The sequence below is a fragment of the Oryza brachyantha genome, chromosome 5 (genome assembly GCF_000231095.2).
Source record: "Oryza brachyantha chromosome 5, ObraRS2, whole genome shotgun sequence".
Lineage (NCBI taxonomy): Eukaryota > Viridiplantae > Streptophyta > Magnoliopsida > Poales > Poaceae > Oryza > Oryza brachyantha.
In genome coordinates, this window is record NC_023167.2 from 19391996 (window position 1) to 19415178 (window position 23183).

The 23183-nt window shown below is 40.6% G+C and overlaps 4 protein-coding genes across 4 annotated transcripts; all 4 read right to left on the bottom strand.

The window, feature by feature from the left end:
* Window positions 1-2110: 2110 nt before the first annotated feature.
* On the bottom strand, window positions 2111-6504 carry LOC102710876 (probable isoprenylcysteine alpha-carbonyl methylesterase ICME). Its single transcript, XM_015837307.2, has 12 exons — window positions 6079-6504; window positions 5676-5752; window positions 5395-5464; window positions 5234-5314; window positions 5079-5153; window positions 4678-4779; window positions 4083-4220; window positions 3436-3501; window positions 3191-3331; window positions 2780-2870; window positions 2521-2686; window positions 2111-2335 (listed from the first exon to the last, which is right to left on the bottom strand). Exons 1-11 carry the CDS (start codon window positions 6312-6314, stop codon window positions 2525-2527), a joined length of 1239 nt encoding a protein of 412 aa, XP_015692793.1. The 5' UTR covers window positions 6315-6504; the 3' UTR covers window positions 2111-2335; window positions 2521-2524.
* A 112-nt stretch (window positions 6505-6616) lies between these two features.
* LOC102718556 (probable calcium-binding protein CML14) lies at window positions 6617-7675 on the bottom strand. The gene is made up of 2 exons (XM_006655561.3): window positions 7573-7675; window positions 6617-7384 (listed from the first exon to the last, which is right to left on the bottom strand). The coding sequence occupies exons 1-2, from the start codon at window positions 7673-7675 to the stop codon at window positions 6843-6845; spliced, it is 645 nt and encodes a 214-aa protein (XP_006655624.2). The 3' UTR covers window positions 6617-6842.
* Window positions 7676-9945: 2270 nt separating this feature from the next.
* On the bottom strand, window positions 9946-13475 carry LOC102711156 (serine/threonine-protein kinase STY13-like). Its single transcript, XM_006654768.3, has 6 exons — window positions 12842-13475; window positions 11847-11968; window positions 11095-11291; window positions 10795-10969; window positions 10451-10585; window positions 9946-10361 (listed from the first exon to the last, which is right to left on the bottom strand). Exons 1-6 carry the CDS (start codon window positions 13152-13154, stop codon window positions 10152-10154), a joined length of 1152 nt encoding a protein of 383 aa, XP_006654831.1. The 5' UTR covers window positions 13155-13475; the 3' UTR covers window positions 9946-10151.
* Window positions 13476-15596: 2121 nt separating this feature from the next.
* LOC102711434 lies at window positions 15597-21675 on the bottom strand. The gene is made up of 14 exons (XM_006654769.2): window positions 21497-21675; window positions 20871-21015; window positions 20447-20514; window positions 20310-20363; window positions 20095-20178; window positions 19826-19911; window positions 19552-19632; window positions 18507-18637; window positions 17897-17938; window positions 17356-17432; window positions 17182-17272; window positions 16549-16630; window positions 16141-16213; window positions 15597-16014 (listed from the first exon to the last, which is right to left on the bottom strand). Exons 1-14 carry the CDS (start codon window positions 21586-21588, stop codon window positions 15846-15848), a joined length of 1275 nt encoding a protein of 424 aa, XP_006654832.1. The 5' UTR covers window positions 21589-21675; the 3' UTR covers window positions 15597-15845.
* Between the last annotated feature and the right edge of the window lie 1508 nt (window positions 21676-23183).

The following is a 23183-nucleotide window of genomic DNA, read 5'->3' on the forward strand; positions in this document are numbered from 1 at the left end:
CAAGCAAGCATCTCTCGTCAGAAGATCAAGACACGCTTAAATTCACCTCTTCTCCTTGGTTTCCTAGCTGTAGGATGGCCCAGTACGTAGCGATCAGAACTCAGGAGATACCGAGAGAGGGGGGACAAATGAATTTACCGCACTGTAATACTAGAAAAAGAAGAAACAGAACAGGCTAAAATGAACTGCAGCAGTACATATGGGTGCATGGAGGTTAATTTCACATGTCAGCGCTCAGCACCGTCAGCGATGACAATATGCTAATGACCGATGACTATGTTTGTTGGTACTAAGTAAAGTATTTTTGCATATGACGGAAACAGATTAGTTAGAGCTATAGGAGATTTCAGCCGTGTCCTCCGCTGACTTGTGAACCGGATACGCCACAATAAGTTTCGTTCTTTGATCTCTCCCTACTACACGTACTATGCAGTATGCTTACATATATAGTTAGGTGAACTCATTAAGAGCTGGAGATATCTGATGCACGGAAGACTATAGCTGTGGCTGGCATGGAGTGATGGAGATGCACAGCTAGCAAGCACGCAGCGGGTGATGCGTACGTGGTCGGGTGATCGGAACGCAACGTACGGGGCGGCGGCCGGAGCAGGCATGCGTTCTGGTCACCAAACACGTACGCATCCAGTGCATGGTTCTTCTGCTACGTTGGACGGTGACAAGTACGTAGCTGACCAGTGACCACGTACGTACAATTAACGCCGGATGGCTGGCTGGGGCGGAAGGGGAGGTGCCGGCACGAACCAAGCGTCTCACGGCGCATCCGCCGGCCGGCTGCATGGATGCCTCCCCCTCGACCGAGCCGTGCAGGCTGCACTGCGGACACGTACGTGACGTGTCGTTGGGTTGGCTACGGTATAGGAACGGCCTAGCCCCGGCCCAGACCCCAACCTCGATTGGCCCCCCCCCCCCCCCCCACCCGTTGTGGTGGAGGTTGCGCTTGCGTCACAGCCTAGCGGACGAGCAACCTAACAGCTGATCTAAATTTGATAATTTATATTTTTATTTGGATGATCATCTAAATTAGTTTTATCCTTTATATCTCTTTGTACTTCACTGGATCATCCATATATGACATCCTATATCTCTTTGGAGGATGGAGACCGATCATCCAAATATGAAGGTTCTCCCTCCTAATATAGATGATATCTAAAAATTGATGATACTATAGCCGTTCTATTGAAGCTCAATTTGTACTCTTCATTCTCTATTTTCAGGATTGTGGATGGGATAGATAAGTTGATGGGGATGCTCTTAGGCTTGGCTTGGGTAGTCGGATGGATGAGTAGGGGACGGCTGATGGAAGGATTGGAAATTATGGTTTTGAGTTTTTTATGTGGAGTGTACAAACTACACTAAGACCGTGTTTGGTGGGGGACGAGGTAAGTTAACTTACCCGTCACGAAAAACGGGGTAATAGATTATTACATAATTAATTACTTGATTAATAATTATTAAAAAAATATAAAATAGATTAATATGATTTTTAAAAACAACTTTTCTATAAAAAATTTTTTTTAAAAAATACACCGTTTACCAGTTTGGGAAGCGTGCGCGCGGAAAACGAGCTCCGCCGAACGCGGCCTAAGGAATCCCAAAAAAATGTTTTTTGATTTATGTGCCTAGTGTTTGACTATCCATCTTATTTTAAAAAATTGTAAAAAATATTTTAGGAGGCTTACATGTACCAGAGCCTCGTGGATTGTCAAGAACTCTAGACGGGCCAGTGGCGTCTGCGTGAGAAGAAAACTCCGCGGCTATAGACCATGAAGAAGAAAATGAACGAACCCATCAAAAATATTTTATGCATCAACCTTTTTATCGACGTTATTAGTTAGCTGTTTAATGTCAAGGCTGAAAAATAGATCACCACGATTATGAATGCCTTCGAGGGCAGAAAACAGAACACTATACTTTATATTTGGACAACACCTTTTATGTACTGCCTCCATTTTATAAGGTAAAACTTTCTAGCCTTGTCTAGATTCATATGAATGCTAATGAATCTAGATATGCAATATGAAACGGAGTTAGTATTATATATATATACATATATTTTTTTATCAATTAATAAATTTAGATAAGCTTAGAAAGTCTTGAAACGGAGTTAGTATTATAATACTGATTTGATACATTCTTTTTAACCAGGAAGACAAGAAGAAATTTGAACACGTTGTGAATTAGTCTTTCCCTCAACAATATAGTAGTACCCGCTACAAGGTAGAACTCCCTCGCTGTCAATATGCTCCAAAGGCAGGTTCAACCCAGTTTGTCCGGTTCAGTGAAACATTACCAAATCTTGTAAACTCCTGCTTAACTGCCATGCACATTTATCACAAGTAGACATAATATCACATTAGGATGCAAGATCAATCAAGATGGACCAACTTCATAAAAAAAATTCCAGGAGTGAGCACCAAAGCCGATCGAAGAGATTTATTTGACTGCACGGCAGATCAAGCACGTTAAAAAACTTCTCTGAGAAAACAAGTAAACTCGTACCTGTTCAGAAGGGACTAATTTTGCGGGCCAGCTTTATTTGCCATTCAGAAACCAGGCGATCTGGGATCGGTGCTAAAGCATCCTTCTCACGTGCACTTGAATCATCAGCATGGATAACTGAAATAACGTCTTCAACCAGTTTGTCCCTGCCACCCCTAAGTGGATCCTAAAATGGAACACTAGTTAGGACTCGAAACAAATTTCTGGAGAGAACCATCCTGATATAACTATTCCAGCCTTACTATTCAAGATGACTAACCTGTAAAAATACATCAGTATGTGTTTTCCCTTCATACAATTGTAACTTGGCTTTAGCACCAGCTTGTTTGAGGACACCCGCAAAAGTTTCACTACACATGTGATAAACAGAGTTATTGGCAGCCTGAACATAAAAACAAAAATGGATTAACTCGTTCAGAAAGATGAATCAAATAATGATTTAGAGCTTACAGTAAATGTGGAAACATATAGAAGACAGAAGTGAGAAAAACAAGAAGTAATAGAGTGTTTGCCTATAATAATATGGCCAGAAAGACTAAGCTTGTATGAAACTTCATTTAAATAAAAGAGAGGAACCCATAACAACAAACAGAAAATATATCACTTACGAACTTACAGTATACAATTAGTAATTTAAAATTGAAATCCCCTGAAAATAAAATAATCAGACCTAGCAGAGAACGGTATAGAATAATCTTCTGTTCCATGCAAAAGTACAATCTGAGGAAGTAGAGCTATTGTTTCAGGACTTGATTTCTTGGCAACAATTTCTGGAGAGTAACGTGGCAATGATTTCTCTCCTTCCATTATGCTGGAAAAACATTTCATAAGTTCCTGAGTTTTGTATAGTTGTATTTAAGAATAAGGAAAAGTAGAAGTAACACTGTCATATTAAAAGTACAGTTATACAATTACCTGAGAAATATTGAACGGTAAAGACCACGTTCATGGAAATGATCAACCAAATTTTGAATGTTGTATCTGCAAAGAGCAATTTGAGCATGTGTCATGTGACTGTGGTATCACTAGCTCTGTATCATTTATTAGTATCTCACTACACATTCTGTTGCATACAAATGCCAATTTGAGATTGCAAAAGTTGGTTAGAAATTAAAGGCACCATATGTTTGTCAGCTGCTAAAGTCTAAAACACTTGATGATGTACAAATCTTTTCAAAACAAGCGCTCTAAACACCAAGTGGTAGATAGCTATCGCTTTTTAGCACAAGGGCTAGCCAGAATTTTCTTGCATCAGAGTTTATAAGTTAATCAATAATCATCATAGTCAAACAAATACCAAAACCAGAATATTCTTCACAATCACAATCAGATTGACAATGGGTAGAATCAACAGCAGACTTTGATCACCTGCTTGAGTTAACACAAAATAAATTATGAAATGTTAATCACCCGTGATATCAGGTTTAGTGTTTTATTTTAGACCAAAACACGCATGATAAACTGATCAAGAGAAAGAATTCCTTAATAATAATAATAATAATAATAATAATAATAATAATAATAATAATAATAATAATAATTAGATGACAAAGCAATCCCACCCTCCAGATAAGCCAAAGTATGCTTTTATTTGAGTAACACTCCATGAAATCTGCTCTCCCTTAGATTCTATAGCTGCTTGTTCCAAAAGAGCGCATGCTGCGATATGTGCTCCTGCTGATTGACCCATTAAGTATATCCTGCAGGGTTTAAAGAGATGAATAGTAAATCTTTCAATAAAAATCATCAGTAAAAAAACGTAAAGTAAGAAGAATGCAAAACTATGAAATTACTAGGATGCATCATTCATGGTAATAATACTGTCATCAGTTTCAGAAATGAGAGTGGTTGATCTAGTTGCAAGTATGATATATATTGTGCATTTCTATTAGACATGACAAACATTTCCATATCTACACAATTCATGTAGGAACGGAAGCACACCCACAAATGAAACATCTACCTTAAATCACCAACATACACTACATCATGTAGCATGGATTTCGAATATAATCACTGCTTTAAACAAAAACCAGTGTTTCGCATCCTGTGCATTGTTGATTCAAGAAAACCTTTTTTGAAAAACAGATGTAGACATGAATATATTTTTCAGTAGTAACTTCTTAGGATACTGTAATACAATGAAGTATCACTTACTGATTAGGATCTCCTCCAAAGGTACCTGCAGTCTCACAGATAAATGATATCCCTTCAGAAGCATCACTAACCATGTCACTTATTGTTCCTTGAGGAAAGTTCCTGCAAAACATATGCTTCTATATATATCATCAAGCAAGCAGCAATAAATTAATCAACCAGTAATTTTTTTTGCGAGGGATTTGTTAAATTAATAAACTAAATCGGCAGGAGAATTGCCAATTATATTTCAATAAGCAGGAGTAAAAACCCAGACGGGTTACAATAAAAGGAAAAGAAATACCCCATCAATGAGAAAAGCCTCGCCAAACACCTCAAATAGAGTTGCGAGGGAATTAATAAGTAAAAAGGAACAGCCGGGAAGGTGAGTTATATGAGAAATTCATGCTGCATATGAGCACCTGTAATCTATGCAAGCAACTATAATGCCACGCTCTGCTAGCCTCCTTCCAAGAAGTGCACCCCATGCCTTGTAACTAGATACAATGGGCATCATCAAAAGGTCAAGTCATTGCGGAAGATCCTCATAATACATCGGGAATAGAATTCTACTCACCCAATGATCCATGCACCACCAGTTACAAATGCAACAACCGGACAAGGTTTGGTGTGGTCTCTGGGTATGTACAGATCCAATCTGTACAGTGCGAAATTGAGTTAACTCTAGCAAAGTTCAAAAATCAGATTCTTCTGTTTACATAGCAGATATTTCTATACCTATTTCTTGGTTGATCCCCATAGACCACGCTCCTCAAAACCTGTCTCGAAAAGAAATAATAATACCCAACTGGCAATCAACAAATAATGAATTAGTCGGTAGAGTTGTACAATCATGGGCATGGTTCAATCGCATATATCAATTACGTCAAAAAGCCATCAAGATGAGCTAAGATGCCAGAGAATCCTAACAATATATAACCATCATGTTGAACATACAAGTCTGTAAAAAACAGCTAGAGGACAACGTGAGCAAATCTAAGGTTGATTCTTTAATCTACCTCTTATGAAACCGGGCATAAGTAAAATTGCATATATTATGAGCGCAAGGAGCTGTGATATCCACCGGTAGCCTACCCTGAACAAACAGAAAGAATATCAGGGACATTTATACAGAAAAGGGTGAAAATATATTGCATATACATTTGGAAATTGTTGGTGGGAAGACAGTTCAATGTACATATTAGGTGTTTTGAAGCTTAACTTTACAAGACAATAAAATTCCACTTGATGAGTGATAAAATTAGCTTGCCATCCAAGTGAATTAGTTGAAGATGAATTTAGAAAACGCATTGTGCTTGCAGACAGTAAATTGTTTTCAACAATGGGGATTCCTAATTTCTTATATGAAATTGGTTGGCCCGTGTTCTCCGAATGGCGATCGGTACACCGTGAGATTATTACCCGAGGTATCGGAGGAGGATGAAGGCGAGGCGCGTGACGAGGTACGTCTCGGCGGCGGCATGGCTGACGTCCTCCCGGAACGTGGACCTCCTCTCGCCGCCCCCGCGGCTCCCGGGGGCGAGCGGAGAGTCGGAGGCGCCGGGCACGGAACGCCGGCGCACGAGGACCTGGTTGACTACGCGCGGGACTGCCTCCTCGGCGGCCGCGTCACCGGAGGCCCGACCCGCGAGCTGCATTGCGACGACGCTCGAGATGCTCCTGGTGCGGTGGGCGAGGGCGCGCGTGCCTGCTGCCGCATTGGAGGCGCGGAGAGGAAGCGAGGGGCCAGGGGAGGGGAGGGGAGGGACGGAGGGGCCGCCCAAATTAAGAGGAGGCGGAGCTCGCACGCGTCTCGACGGCGAGCGGAAGCGGGGGAGGCGGAGGCGGAGGCCGTCGTATCAGGACGTTCTGCCTCGTGGCCGGCGAGATTGGCCTATTCAAACGGGCCGTTACTTCCATGGCCTACCAAGGAGTAGCAAGCATGCGTGCATCCATTTCATTTCTCGATGAGATCGACGAAACATACTCGAACCTACGTATACGCAACGCACATGCACCTCGATGGATGAATTTTCGTCTTAGCTTAATCAGCAGCAAAATACAATGAAGAAAGTTAATCAAAATTTGGGTATATTTAGCTAGCTACGCTAGAACAATGAACTGATCTTGTCCCAAAAATGGAAGAGGAATTAACAACTAGTAGCACGGTTAGTTGGTCGGTTAGCTCAGGCGACGCCGAGGAAGTCGAGCGCGGACTTGGCCATGATGGCGGCGAACTCGTGGAAGCTGATGACCCCGTCGCCGTCCGCGTCGGCGTCGCGCATCGTCCGCGTGAGCTCCTCGAAGGTGAGCGGCTGGCCCAGCCGCGCCATGGAGCGGGCGAGCTCGGCGGCGGAGATGAACCCGTTGCCGTCGCGGTCGAACGCCCGGAACACCTCGAGCAGCTGGGCCTGGTCCACCAGGTGCGTCTGCGTGGTGAGCACCGGCGCGATGGCCGCCGCCAGCTCGTCGAACTCCACCGAGCCGTTGCCGTCCGCGTCCATGCCGGCCAGCAGCGCGTGCACCTCGTCGCCCGTGGGGCGCAGCCCCAGCGAGCGCAGCAGCGCCGCGAGCTCCAGCTGCGTCAGGCTGCCGTCGCCGTTCATGTCGAACCGCCGGAACACCTCCCGGAGCTGCTTCAGCTGGCTGCCCCGCAGCTGCGGCGCCGGTGCCGGCCTCGCCATTGTCATCTCGGTCGACATGGTTGTGACCTTCGTGGACGCGACTTCTAGTTATTTATGGAGGAGATGAGCATGACTGCATGAGCAAGCATGTGCCGGGAAGACGCGTTGCAGTTGGGACTGACAGACCCGGTCGGTGCGTGCATGCATGAATGGAGGCAAAATGCCGGGTGGGTGACCATAAAAAAATTGGAGGGTTTGGCCCTTCTTCTTTAATTTGTTTTTCTGGTTGCACCTGTGAGGTTAACTGCAACCTGCGCTGTAAATTTGCACCGCGTGACAGGTTGACACTTGACAGCCTTGAACTTTTTGGTGCCCAAACCCCAGACCCGGTTCATCTTTGACTGCCATGTTTGTAGGGGATCCGGTTCATCATTCATCTGCAGTTCTCAGAAAAAAGGGTAAACAAATACAACGAATGGTAGTGCTCAGCTTTACTGTAGCTTGACTGTTTTAGCACATATTTTGGCGCAAACTTTGCTCTATCTCTTTTACTGTAGCAGAATACCATCCATGTAGGTAGGATCAAAATCCCCTTGCAAGCAGTGGCGGTGGCAGTGGCAAAGCGAGGTGGACCGGCGGGGGCGGGGGCGGCTGCCGTGGCTCGCCGCCTCCCCCAACATGAAAAAAAGAAGAAAAAAATGGTAACATCCTATATTTTTCTATATTTTTGTTATTGGCAATCAACTGCCCTTTCACGTACGTACGTGTCACTTAATCATATTAACCATCAGATCTGAAACAACATCAATTAGCAGCAAGATTGATTTTTTGTGTGGGTTTGCATTATGGCTGCCTACAATCGATTACCCATTTTTCTATTACAAGAACATTGACACTTTAGTTTTAAGTTGCTCTCATACTGTTATCAGTCTTATCTTTTTGCTTCTACTTATAATGATAAATTTAAATTTAAATTTTAAAATTAAATGCAGAGTGCCAGAATAAACGTAAGTGAAAAAATATATATCAAGCTCATACTACTGTTCGGTGTAGGATGACCATGTTTCTTGCTACGAGAGGTCGAGAACTGCTTTTGCACATAATTTTACATGTAGTCATTCAATCAAACAATTAAATTACAACATATCTGAATCCTATGTGTATATAGAAAGGGTCATTGTTTGGTATTTTATAAAAAAACAAATAACATATTTACAAATGAAAAATAAATTATGAATATTTTTTGTAACAATATAAAAATAAAGGCTGAACACAATAAGCTATGACCAAAAACACCAAAATCAACCTCGGATTTCAGTTTGAAAGTTTCAAGTTTAGCCTATAAACATAAATAGAGCGAAAAGGTGACGCTGAAATACGCATTCCACTTAATGCTGATTACTGTGTCAATTTCATTCTGCTCTTGATGTCATCTTGCCATCTTGGCCGGTCGCACCAAACAGAGGCCACCCTCGCATCATCTCGCGGTCATCTCACGTGTTTGGCCATCAATTACGATGACCCTGTACTGCAACGGTGAGCCGGCGAACTTGGATTTGTTAGCGTGCATACTTGCCGTGACCCCGGTGTGCCCATCTCCATCGCGAACGGCACGCACGGTACGTGCGGTGCGATGGGAAAAAAAAACCGATACGGCACGTATCATCCATGAGCGTGGCGCGCACATGCATGGGGGCATGGGCATGGTCCACCGACAAATGGCGGCGCGTGCATACTGCAACGTACACGTAATGCACTCTCGATAAATTTAATGTACAGTAGTCGGTGCCCGTACGTAAGAAAAATACATATACGATGTTATAAACTGTGAAGCCTTTCAGAAATCAAATTACATTAGTTCATGGATAGCTCTGGTATTAGTTCATGGTATTATGCAAAGAAAGAAAATATTGTAATACAGAAAGGCTTTAGCAGATGAGCAAGATGAACTAATACAAAGTCTTTACAGCTGCCATGTGACGTAAACAATCGTGGCTCATCGCTCATCATACACCGTAACAGAAGAGTTTGTAAGGTTAGTATGCTACCACTGATTTTTTTTCTATTAAACACTGTTAATTTTTATCTTATTTTTTCGAAGGGTATGTTAATTTTTATCTTATTATAAAAGTTACATAATTACTAACTATTTCGTTGTCATTTGTTTTGCAAATCGGAGCCTAGCTCCAACGAAACAAGCTAGAGATTCATTTATGTCCAGACTGACTGGGGTAAATCAAGAAAACACTACCTATTTACAGTGTTTCTACTAGTATTTCACAAGAGAAACGTATATCAGTGTATGTACGAAGCCAAACTACTTCATTGGGGAGACAGGCTGAACAATCCCAGCTTAACAAATAAACCAGTATACATGCTAGAAACAACTTCAACCGAGACAGACCGCGGTGGGACAGGCCAGTCCATCCAGCCTAGAGTAGTAGATTCAACCAAAAACACCCTAAATACGGAGTATATTGCAACAATCATGAAGTCATGAAGAGCACATCAGATACCTAACTAGTCTTTTATTGTGTAGTTTAAGTCTACAGATGAAAAAAAAATAGAATAAAAATATGAAGCAAACCAACTGGTCAATCATATCTGTTTGGGTTCTATTCATTGCTACTAGCCGAAACTGCTGGAATATTTACATCAGGAAACATGGATGAACGAACCGAGCTGGTTCTTCAATGATAAACAGAAGAGGTGAAGTGAACAGGGAATTTACATCAGAGGCTACTCAAACCAAAGATCTTAAGCACACTAGCTCCATTAACCAGTTTGCTTACCTTAGAACAAATGTAATCGAATTACACGAGATGCAGTCGTCAATCTGCAGCAGATACAACTCCAGCTAGCGCGCTATGTTCATGGGCCTCTGTATCGCCTGAAGCATGAAAGCCATCCTTGTCGCTGGTCTACAGGGATCATGCCTCCGCCCTTCGACGTATCGATCGCCTCCAACATCGACACCACCTCGGCCATCTCAGGTCGCTTGTCAGGGTTCGCATCCCAGCAGCGTTTCATCACGTTCGCCAATGAACTTGGACAACAGCGTGGTATCTCAGGCCTTAAATTCTAATAAAACAAGGGTTTCAGCATAGATTAAATCAAATCAGCAGCTAGAAAAAAAGCAGAACACAAGCCAGCTAGAGCAGGGGTTTTACCTGACGAACAACTGCAGAGGTGACCTCTGAGAAGCTCAAATCTGGATATGGCATATCGCAGCAGTATATCTCCCACAAACAAATTCCAAAGCTATAAACATCACATTTCCTGTTGTATGGACTGCCATTGAGAACCTGCACATCACATGCCAAAATAAGGCATATAACATGCAAGGGAGCTACTAACTAACTTACACAATATTGAATATCCTTCCTGGGCCCGAGGCACACACAATTGTTTGATGCAAAAATGACATTTTTGTCTTGATTAATTACGTGCTACAATCAGATGTAACTGAGGAAGCATGGATGAACGAGCTGAGCCTGTGTCCAAGATCAGATACCTCAGGTGCCATGTAACCAAGGGTGCCTGTTTCCCCTGTCATATCACTGGGATTTGAAGCCTCAAGTCGAGCAACACCAAAATCAGCAATTTTCACTGTTCTTGTTTTGTCAAGAAGCATATTTTCAGTTTTTACATCACGGTGCACAATCTTCTTTGAGTGAAGATAACTTAACCTATTGATATAGTTAAATACTTAAATGTCAATATGATTCCATTAAATTCAAATTATAAAGGACAAAGACTGAGCAGCAAAATTAAAAGCCTCAAAAGAACTCGCAAGGATCAGATAAGTGCTTACCCCCTGGCAAGGTCAAGAGCTATTTGAACCACAACTTTAAAAGCTAACTTCTTCCTCCTATTCTTTATCAGAAATCCCTTTAGTGCACCCCCAGGAAGGTACTCAACGATGACACAGCAGACATTACTTGGCATGCCAATATGTCCATTTTCTGTCTGAATATTTAGATCCCTTGCACCCATTACAGCCCCTATAAACTGTATAGAGAAATTCAACCTGTTGTTAGAGTAGCCTGCCAGTAGAGAGACAACAGAAGAAATATGAAAGAACAGGTAGTAGATGGATTTTATGAGCTGTTTCAAACACTGCTGGGTCATTTGATCTTTGGTACAGCAATTAGACATGCATGTATGCATGGGATCATGCACATTAATCAATTCAAACCTCAATACATGTAAGAACTTGCTGAATAATTTAACAACTGCTATGGATCGTATACTACAAGTAGGCAGTAGCAGAGTAGATAAGATGATAAGGCTCCAGCTATCCAGTTGGTAATGCTACTAGACAGGCATCACTTTCGATATCTAGTTAAGGGCACTAGTGTTACACACATTTGACACATAGACATTGATCAAATATGTCAAATATATGATTGTAGTGGACTTGATATGTCATTTAATAATTCAGCCGTTTAGGCAAATATAAGTATGCCATCTATATAAAAATCTGTGCTGATTTCATGCAATTTATGGCAGAACTATGATTAAGCCAAAAGAATTGAAATGCCTTGTTGTTGAACTAAATAGTACCTTTGTTACATTTGGATGGTCCAGCTTATGCCAGACAGAGACCTCCTGTGAAAAAGCTGCTCTTAGTGCCGCAATATCTTGTTCTGACCTATGATCATCCTCCCCCCAATCAAGTAATTTCACTGGAAAATAATATGCGTCAATGATCTATTTTGAAAATCGGTGTTTGAAGTGACAAAATTTAATTTCCTACTGCAAGCTGTCAAATGAAAACAATATTTGAGAATTGATGAGAGCAGAGGTGCCAAGGTTGAGGGAGGAGCAGGGGTGTCGCCATTACACCATCAAATATGGCAAGACAAGGGCACACAAAGAAAATTTCAGACCTATGAAAGCCCACTTTTTTTTAGGGAATTAAGTTCATGTGCTTTTCTCAAAAATGCAAAAACAGGTTGTATCTTATGAACTATGCATGTACATCATTAACAAATTGCTTATCTAGTGATAAGACAGCCATGTTCAGCTCCGATAGATGAATCAAAAGGGGTTCCTTTTATGCTGTTGCCATATCATGTGATTGCATCCATGTATAATCTCAATCTGATGAGAAAGTACACAAACTTATAGATTGCATCCCTCCATGCTGAAAAGTCTACATTTTCGGCTCTCTTTGAACCACAAAGCAACCTTACACTTTCCTAAGTAGGGATCACAAGAATCATGGCCACGAGAACTACTGATGAGATAGGGCACGTCTAAAGCCGCCCAATCCAACCGATGTCACGGGGAACACCATGAAAAGCCAAAAGAGGCAGCGGCATCAACTCCCGCAATTTGCTAAAAGGGGTAAAGAAAGGAGCACCCCAAACATGCACCTATCGTAAGCAAACAGTGACCGGCGGCTCCACGGCGTCGGTCGCCGTCAGCGCCGCAATGGCAGCGCGATTTCGTCGATCACCTTACGTGCGTGCAAGCGACGGCATGGTTATCCGGTTGGTAAATGGTAAGTACAGTAAGATCGGGAGGAACGGCGAGCGAGCGCCGCACGCACGCACCTGCGACGTCGTGGCCGTCGTAGACGCCGCGGTGGACGGTGCCGAAGGTGCCGCGGGCGATGACGCCCCTGATGACGAGCTTGGCGGGGTCGATCTCCCAGTCCTCCCTCCGCTGCCGGCGTTGCAGCGAGTGCGCGGGGGCGAGCGCCGGCCTGCCCCGCTGGTCGGCGCCGGTGGCTGCCTCCTCCTTGCGCTTCTCCATCGTCCACGCGCGGCTGAGGTGGCGCTCCAGCTGCTCGTCCAGGCTCTTGAGGTCGATCTGGTCGGCCCGCACGAACCCACCATCGCCGCCGCCGCCGCCGCCCTCCTTCATCCCGCCGGCCGTTTGGTGACGCCGGTGCGCTCGGCGGCAGAGCAAACAAGTGAGCTTGCTAAGCTAGGCCAGGGAGGAGTGAGGTGGAAGAGGGTGGCGTGGCGAGGCGAGGCGGAGTGGCATGTGAGCACATGGGCTGCCTGCCGGGCGGCCGGAGAGGGAGGGGAAGAGGGTGGTGGGCTCGTGCCGTCGTGTCGTGTCGTATCGTGTCGTCTGGCGGGCGGGCGGGGCGTGGCCGGGGCCGGGGCCCAGCCCAGCGGCGCGTGGTTTTCCGCGGTTTTTCCCCTCTTCTTCTACGTTTTCTCCTGCTGCCGGCGTGTGTGCTGTTTCGTCGGGGGTTCGCCGTCTCGGCTCCTCGCGGCACTGTATTTATACCGGCGTGGTGGTCGGGAGAGGCGGTAAATAATGTGTTCAGTTGTCTACTAGGGTTTGATTGGGTATATTTTATAGAAAGTTAAAATTATATATTTATAAATAAAAAATATTATGTGTATAAAACTTTCGTATACATATGCTTAGCGTCTAAAATCGAAAGCTGGAAAGTAATCTTCGGTGAAAAAAATCTAAAATTAACTCTAAATTTAAGATTAAAAATTTAATTTTTGGTTTAGAAAAATATACATAAGTGGAAAGATGGGGTACTTTAAAATGTATTTGAGTAAATGGATTCTTTCTAAAGATGATGTTAAGTATATCTAGCTCCCTCTGTCCAAAAAATATAAAAATGTATTTTATTTTGTTACGATAATACATTACTATGATAAATTTTTAAGGCATAAGATTGACGTTACTTGATTCAAATAAACAATATGTCACTATAAATTGATTATACTATTGCATCCAATAAATGACATGTTAGTATAAATTAATTATTCAATATAAAATATGCTTTACATTTTTTAGATGGGATTGTACTGACATCATACATAAATATTAGATCTAGTCAGCTGAAGAAAAATGTTTATCTGTGGGGTAGTTTTTTCACTTTTTGAAAGGAAGAGCAAACAACATATTTATAAATAAAAAATATTTTATAAACAAAACTTTATATACGTGTTTTTAACCATTAAAAAATAAAAAAATAAACTAGATGAAAAACCTTAAAATTAACTATAAATAAAATAAATAAATTTTGGAGTATAAGTAAAAATGAAAGGAGGGAAGCTGAGAGCGTATGTATATACATGACGATCAAGATCTGACGATGTGTCTCGACTTCTAGTGTGATCACGACCGATGCAAAGTTCAACAAAGAAAAGGAGTGAAACCACCAATCACTAGTGAGAAGTCAAGTCAAAAGATAACCACCAAGCAATTAACAACAGCTAAGTTGGAAAACAAGAGCCACACTATTATTATCATCGTCATCCTTGGCGACAAAAATGAATTAAAGAAAAAGATTAGATGCCACTCTCCCAGTCCAGCTTGCTTGCTTTTGCCTGCTGGGCAGGCATGGATGGAGCTCGTCGATTTTCCGCTAGCTCCATCCATCCATCCTGCTCACGGGTTGGATTTGGCTACTGCTGCTGTGGATAACGCCTCTTGTGATCCTTAGCTTTGCTTTGTCGTTTGACATCTACATCACTTTTCATTAACATTATTGCGATTTATACATATAAATGTATATGCTAGTAGTAGTAGCTTTCTTGCCTACGTATTTCGGCGATCTCTCTCGGTCCACAGCGCCGTGACGTGTTTGTCGCCATTGAGAAATCTGCGACGTTTGGACCGTGCACCTGTAGCGTTTTCAGCCCAATAATCAGTGAGGTTTTGAAGAAACTGGCCAATGCAACTCCATATCTCGTGTAGCTACTACTTGACCTAATGACCATGTGTCCATGTTGTATATGCTACTGGTATTGGTATATGCATGCACATGATGTATGTATATATCGTTGTCACCCCAAGTCCAAGACTGGCAGGCTTGTACGATGGGCTATGCGTGTCTCTTTCGTCGTGCTTCTTCTACTAACAGATAAACAATTAAGAAGATAAAAAGATCAAGCGACTTTCATCAAAGATGTGACAGGCGATTGGTTTTTGATTTTGTACATGCTCAGCAATTAAACTGTTTGTGCATGGATAAATCTAGTTTATGCATATTACCTTGTTCCGGATGGAGGTCCTATTAGGCTTCCTAGGTGCCATGCTATGGATCTATGGTCACCAACTCACCAAGGACTTCTCTTTTGCCCCCTACTGACTGCTGCATAAGATTTTCTTTTCCAACTGAAATGAAAGTGACATCAGACAACAAAATCATCAAATTGATGCAAAAAAACTGCCCTACAAAGTTACAATTAGCAAACGATGGTAAGTAAATTTTGACAGCAAAACAGGTTACATGTTGATGGATATAATTCCAACTTTCCCAGGCAAACGAAATGCAAATGCATCACGTACCTCAAATAGCGAGCGTTGGATAGTTTTGCTCCGCGTTTTTGACGCACTGAAGGATATCACGAGCGAACCATATGATCTATTAATTAATTCAACATGCTCAATAATAACTTCAACTTGATAGTCCATATTCTTCTATAATCTACGGTGTTGATGGATACATTTCCAAAGTGACATATCACTAAAATTCAACCTAGACATCTTCACAATAAAACGTCTATATCGTAAAGGACCAACTGTCTTGCAGAGTTTTAAGTTCTTTGGACCAAAGGTTGAACCAAAAGTTTCCAGTTAAAATATCTTGCTAATCGGTTTCAACTCTGTCGGTAAATGATCATAGTTGCCGGAATCAATGTCTGCCTGGAACATGGGCCGCTTCCCAAACTCTCGCAAAACACCTGGTGCCAAGTGTTCCTTGGTTGGTGTCAGCATTACATAGTTCGGATCAGCCCTTTGGTAACTGCATTTCATTAAGAACAAGGAATGGAGTGTGCTTAATAGCCAATACAACATTGTTAATAGCTAGAATAAATGAACAGAAGTTTCAAACAAACATAAGACAAATACAATAAACAAATAATAGAACCTTGGTTGTCTAAGATCCTCAACACGAATTCCAAATCCATATGATCTTGTCCCCATCAAATGATCATTCACAGCTGCAAGCCATAATTGCAAATTGATGTCAATGCAGTCAGTGGACAACCAAAAGTCCTTTTAAAATAAATAATTAATAGTTTGCAGAGATCACTAGTATTCTTTTTCCATGTTATATGGGTTCAGTTATCCTACTTCAACAGAACAAACCCTCATAGATATTCTAAAAAGACTAAAATGGACCATGCACAGCAGAACTAGTTGTTCTCAATCTGTGATTTCTTTCCATAGGGAAAAAAAGTAACATTCTTCTGGATGTCGTCCTTTTTCCAGATAAAATAGTTGTGCTTGTTTTGTTGTTTATATGCAGAAGAGTTTGAAAGGTACGCTTACACACCTGTGACACTAAATGTAAAGGATGGTCTCCACCATGACTTGAATGCCAATGCTACAGAAGACTTGGAAGGACCTAGCTTCCCCTATTAAGAAGAAGAGAGCAATCAACATTAAAAAAAAAGACAAATGGAAGTAATGTTATAAACTCTCCCTCCGCTCCATATTATAAGGTGTTTTGGTCCTACCTAAATTCATTCATGGGTCAATGAATATCTTTTATATATAAGTGTTCAGATTCATTAGCATACACATAAATTTAGGGATGGCTAGAACATCTTATAGTGTGCAAAGGAGGTAATAAAGGTAAGTGCATTGTGGATGCTCAATGTATCCCCATTTTTCTTGCATCATGTACATATTTCATGATAATTGCTTCTACAAGTCCCAAAACAATCCATAACATGCCAAAATTACATCCATGGAGAAACATTAAAAGAGGGCAAACTATCCTGTAGGTTAGGTTCAATTTTTGCACCAGGTGTCCAGGTAGAACCTCTCGTCCTATTTAATATATATTCAAAGTTTCTTAAATTATTGAATTGAGAGAACACAAATTGTGTGTGGCAGTGGCACAGGGTATGTCCTCTCTAAAAGACTAGATACAAAATTGATGCAAATGAATGATCTACTTAACCTTGAATAGGAAGTTCTTGTTAGCTTGCCAGCTTGCAGCAAACTGAAACAAGGAATTGTTGGAACTCTCTGATGGTTGGTCTTTGTCAATCCTAATAACGGTGTGAAAATGGAATTAGTCAGCTGATAAGAGTGAGATGATGAAAAACATTTTCGTATTTCATTTAAAGATTACCTTGTAGCCAATTCAAGCCCAAAATCGATGTAGTTTGTGATTCCAACAATCTGATCATCTTCAAAAGGGTTCTTAACCTGGTAGATACAATCATCACCACAAAATCTCAACAAGCTTCAACTTTTAAAACTTGTAGACATCATGACTGATTGCAACGCTGGAAGGTAAGGACTTTCTTTTACTTGGTAAAAATGTGGGAATTTCTAACACTGGAATATAAGTATTTCAAAACTTGTGGGGTAACATGACTCACTCTAACACTGGAAGATATATATGGTTGTAAGTATTTTCTTTTACTTAGTATAACTATAAGCATTCTGTATATTTTAAAACATAGCAGATATTTATCCAACCAAACATAAACTGACACAGTGGAAAGGGCACCAAGAAACTATGAAGCTCAGGCCATTAAGGATCCATATGAAGTAATGAAATCTGAACACAAGAAAATTCTGATGAAGCATAAAAGATTGATGTTCTTATTAGTTTCCATATCATCAAAGAGACTTCATGAATTATAGTGAAAGAGAACCACTCTTACCCTTCTTTGAACAACCAGGTGCTGATAGAATGATGCGATAAACTGCACATCAAGGAAAACAAAATGTTGTTGCACGGGTCTGAATGAAGATCACACTAGCTAGAGGATATAATAGTTAATGATTATTTGAAAAGTGGCATTGTTGTACTTCCCCATGCATTTGTCCAAAAATAATAGTAAGTTGACCCTTTCTCCCTACTCTAAAGAAAGGAAGAAAACAATAACGAGCTTGTTATGACTTACGCGAGACAATTAATGTGATTAATTATACACTCTTGAATATATGCATGTTTTCTTTTTCTTTTGTATACAAGAACATATTGAATGAGTTGCAACATTTTAGTCCCTCCATTTAAATTTACTAGTCCAACTCTTCATACTGTACAAATATATCAAAGGGGAAGTACTAGGATAAAGTTATGGTAATTTTAGAAGGAAAAAAAAGGCATGGACATATTTATAATGTCACACATAAATTTTGCATCTTAGATCAAGCACAACTATCCATTGCTCCATCAGAGATGCTAGCTTATCTGTAATCTGGCGTTATTAAGAGATCATAGCAACTGGATTAAGCTTCCTAATTGAAACAGGAAAAAATTCAACAAACCTCCGTACTTCTGGCAAGTTCTAGAGAGAAAATGAATGAAGGGCTGAGCGGGCTTGTTGATTCCACACCATAACTGATTGCATAATTCCAGTTCTTCAAGTCTGTATATGGCATAAGATGTTTGTTTCCACCTATTGCAGATTTTACAGAAAAGATAATTAAGTGTAGAACCGTAATAATAAAAAAACTCAAAAGGTGCAATTAAATAACTGAATATGTTAATTCTCTACATCCAAAAAAATGTGGATATACGTCAAGATAAATACATTATTTTGCTCAAACCAGCAGGAGAGCTGCATGTCATTACATTAAGAAGAAATGATACAACGTCACAAGGCAGCATGGCCTTTAGCACCCCAAGACACACAGAGTACCTAAGTACAGCCAGGAAGAAAAAGCATAGGAGACAAAAAAAAAAAAAGGAGGATGAGCAAATGCTCAAGGCTAAACAGATGCCAACTCAGTGGCTCCTGCAGAATGCCATAAGCGGTTTCTTCTCTAATCCCCTGAAGACATAATCACTATGGTGTTTCCAAATGAACAATGTTGTGCAGTGGGCACATAGCAAACTATTGTTTTGCCTTTTACTAAAAGACAACAGATACTTATTGTACAAGTCATAACAAAATAACATTCCAGTAATATTAGAAACCAACTTACAATAAAACGCTCATGGTCAAATATGGTAGCCTTTTAGTATCTTTATCTGAATTTAGAAGAACATTCATCTTTAGTAATTTGGATATAAAACAAAGATTCAGTCCATGTGCTTCTATCTGAATGAAAATTTCCAGGTTTCCCAAAACATGCATGCATGCTCTTTTGACGATGAATAGAACAATTGAAATGCAACCCTTATTAAATGAGGGGTATGTGGGTTTTGAGAGGATGGTTGGAGGTAAGATTGGCTGAAAATTAAATGAGAGGTCATTAAGTGGAAGAAGTAGCACTCTAGAATCCCTTATATTTTGGGACAAATTACATGATACATTATATTTTGGGACAGATGGACTGATAATTTACGCGTCAAACAAGAAAAACTTACTAAGTGGTTTGTACTGCACTCCAGCACTTAAGCTCCCCTTTCTCCCCACCAACCATGCTCCATAGGGTAGTTCAGCAGATCCTGCCAAAAATGGTAATATCAACAGATGTAAGCTTAGGAGACAGTGACTATATATAAACATTACTAGTGGCCTCTTTGGGATATTATAATAATTGGAAATTATGGAATGTCTCTGAACACTAAACAGTCACATATCATCTTCAGTCATAATTCAATAAATCACATGAGAATCATATTATAAATGATTATGTACCAGGAAATGGCACAAAGGAAGCCCCAAACGATAGGTTCTCTGAACCATATCTTATACCCATGACACCATAATCCTCGGAATGCAACCTGAAAAACATAACTCTCTGATTCTGGTTGTTTATAGGTTATAAGCATATCAATTAAAATTAATCACATGAACATCCTATACTATGTTTGCAAATTTCTCTATGATGTCCAACAGAATAAAATGTGGAAAGCTCTAGCAACTCCATGCATGATTTGCAACTGAAAACAATATGTGCCGTCTACCTGCTTCCCATTAGTAAAGGGAGCGCCCCAAATGCACCAACACGATATTTAGGATAGTAAGCACATGACCTAACCTGCAACATTCTGGATAAAAAGGTTTTTTTAGCGAGTCTGGATAAACAAACTATGAGCCAAAAGAACATCATATACGTAATTTTCAGAAATAAATAATAACTGCATTGATGATATTATCCACATAACAGGAAAGTACTTACGGGTTTGAAGTTGACACGAGAAGGTCCACAAAAGTATGGGGGTCATCTAAATCTCTAAAACAAAATCCAGTAAAGCATTTTATTTTAGATTATAAAATATACTACATAAATATCAAGGACTAAGGAACAGTAAGTACTTCTGCCAGCGAAATAGAGCATATCCCTTTACTTTTGTCCCACATATTTTATCAGAAGCTGCAGACACCTAGTAATATTAAGGTAGGCAATAGTATCTCATAACACTTGAAATGAGAGACCTAAGAATTCTACAGGACTAAAAGGAAGTTAATTGGGAATAGTATCGTCTAAACATAATTTCTTGCATCAAAGATGAACTAATGCAAGATATATCAGTTAATTAGTCATACACTAACAATGTGATGACCAGGCCTCCAGTAGGTAGACATTAATTTGTGCCAAAAGGTAACATATAATTGGCGCCACTAGAAGATAATCATCAGAACAAGCTTCTCTGAGCTTAGACAGAAACTTAGTACTGGAACAACCTGAAGGAACAGATTAAATAGCATGGTAATGGCAAAATCATGTTTGGCAGGATACAGTGGCAATCAAATCAACATGAGGATCCTCCAGTGGCTTCAACATGATCCTTGAGGTCATATTCCCTGCATGATCAAAGTAGTCCTCAAACAGATTCTGCAGCGAGAGCTTCCCAAACATTAGCTCATATGCTGGCACTGACATCCTGCATGTTTAGGACCAAAACCATTTCAGTGAATCACAACAAAAGGATCAGTGGCTAACTGTATAGAGTCCTCTCGTCCTTCTAGGAGCATTCCAATTAATCACAAGGCACACATAAATCAGTATATCTTATCAAAAGGCTTGCGTCCGCTCAGTGTGTCAGCCAGAGATGTGCAATTTCCACGAAAACTTATCAGAACCGGAATCACAACTGTAACCAAACGATGTGAATTCCATCCGCAACTGATATAGAAACGGTCAAGCGCGAGTTATCAGCCAAACACCACCATTCAGTCCAGCGATTGGGGGAATCTGCAACTGCAAGAGGTCTATATTCTAAACCGAATCGTGTAGAGCATGTTTGAATCAACTGGCAGTGTTAGCGCGTGTACCATTGGTATGGCACTTGCTATGGACGCAGACGAGAGAGTTCGGCGGATTTTATTCGGGGAGGGGGGAGGGGAGACCGGCGGCGGGCGGACCTGGTGCGGGCGGCGATGGGTGGGTAGTCGAAGAGCGGCGGCACGAGCACCATCGGCGGCGGCGGCTCCGCCTTGCTCCAGAAGATCCCCATCTCCGACGCCGCTGAGTGCGCGGTGAGCGGCTGCCTCTTCTCCTTCTCCCTCTCCTCTCCTCTCCTCTCCTCTCCTCTCTGGCGCTCACTCGCTCCTGAAGCCGCGTGGCCGGCGGCTGAATTTCAGGGAATTTGAATTTAGGGCTTGTTCGCCAAAATTTTTGGGTTACTGTTATATCAGATATTTGCTAGATATCGGAATATTTGCTAGATAGGAAGATCGTTTCGGTGACTAATTAAAAAATTAATTATATAGGGGTTAAGAAAACACAAGACGAATTTTTAAGCTTAATTAATTTATAGTTAGCACATGTAAGTGACTGTAACAGTTATGGCTAATTATAGACTAATTAGGCTCAAAAGTATTGCCTCGCAAATTCCTTACAAATTATGTAATTGATTATTTTTTAACTATATTTAATGGTCTATACACATATACAGGGATTCGATGTGATGGGTTAATGCGAAAATTTTTGGGAGCCTTAGAGTCCCCAACAGCTCATCTATGCCATCCTCTGTTCTGAAAATAGAGGATGCAGACTACAAATTGAGCTCCAACAGAACGTCTATTTTACCATATATTTTTAGATCTCATCCATATTAAGAGAGAACATTTATATTTGGATGATCTCTCTATCCTCCAAAGAGATACAGAGGATGCCATATATAGATGATCTAATGGAGTACAGAGATATATGAAGGATAAAACTAGTTTAGATGATTATCCAAATAAAGATATAGATTATTAAATTTAGATGAGTTGTTAGGGATGCTTAAGCTGCTATTCATTGCCTTGCCTCTCTTTCCATGGTAATAGTTGATCTGTAAGCCTCTTCCTTGGTATACAGTGATTTGGTAACACTAGAAAGGTTGAAGGCCGCACGTAATTACATATGGATTAGTTTAGGTTTGCGGATATTTTAAACATAAATACATATTAATGTTGCTATGGATTTTTTATGAAACCATTTTAAACTAAGCTTGATGTATTTTATAGTGTATGATTGTAACTATTGGGTGTAAAAATAATATGTGTCATTTATTTAGTTATTTATTGGAATGTGGAAATTGAGGCACTAAAATTGAAATAGTAGTCAACAATAATGTTTGATAGATTATTTTGTAATTTGGTAGAAATATAAAGGTTGTTTTACCAAATAATCACATGTTTTTCATGTCTAATGTGTTGGCAAGGTGCTTTGTGGGCTGGCCCATTTATTTGACGTTTGTAAAATCTAATCAGATAACTGTGATTGATAGTAAGTGTTAACACCGCAGGTAACGTAATTGTAGATATGCCAATTTAGTTATTTAGTTATTGTAACCATACCTGTGTTTTTAGTGCTTCAATCAATATATGCGATTTAATGTTGGATGTATTTACGTGTGCACAATTATTTTACAGGAATTAGTTTATAAATGTTAAATTGTTTTAAAATTTAGAAATTCCATTTTCTAGAAAAAGTGAAACAAATACTACCCTTGTGGGAAGAAAGATAATTAACATAATAACATGCGACTGTGTGCACAACAGATCCAATTAATCGTGCTAATCATGCGATTCTTACCAAAATTCTCTCCATATGTGCGTACTT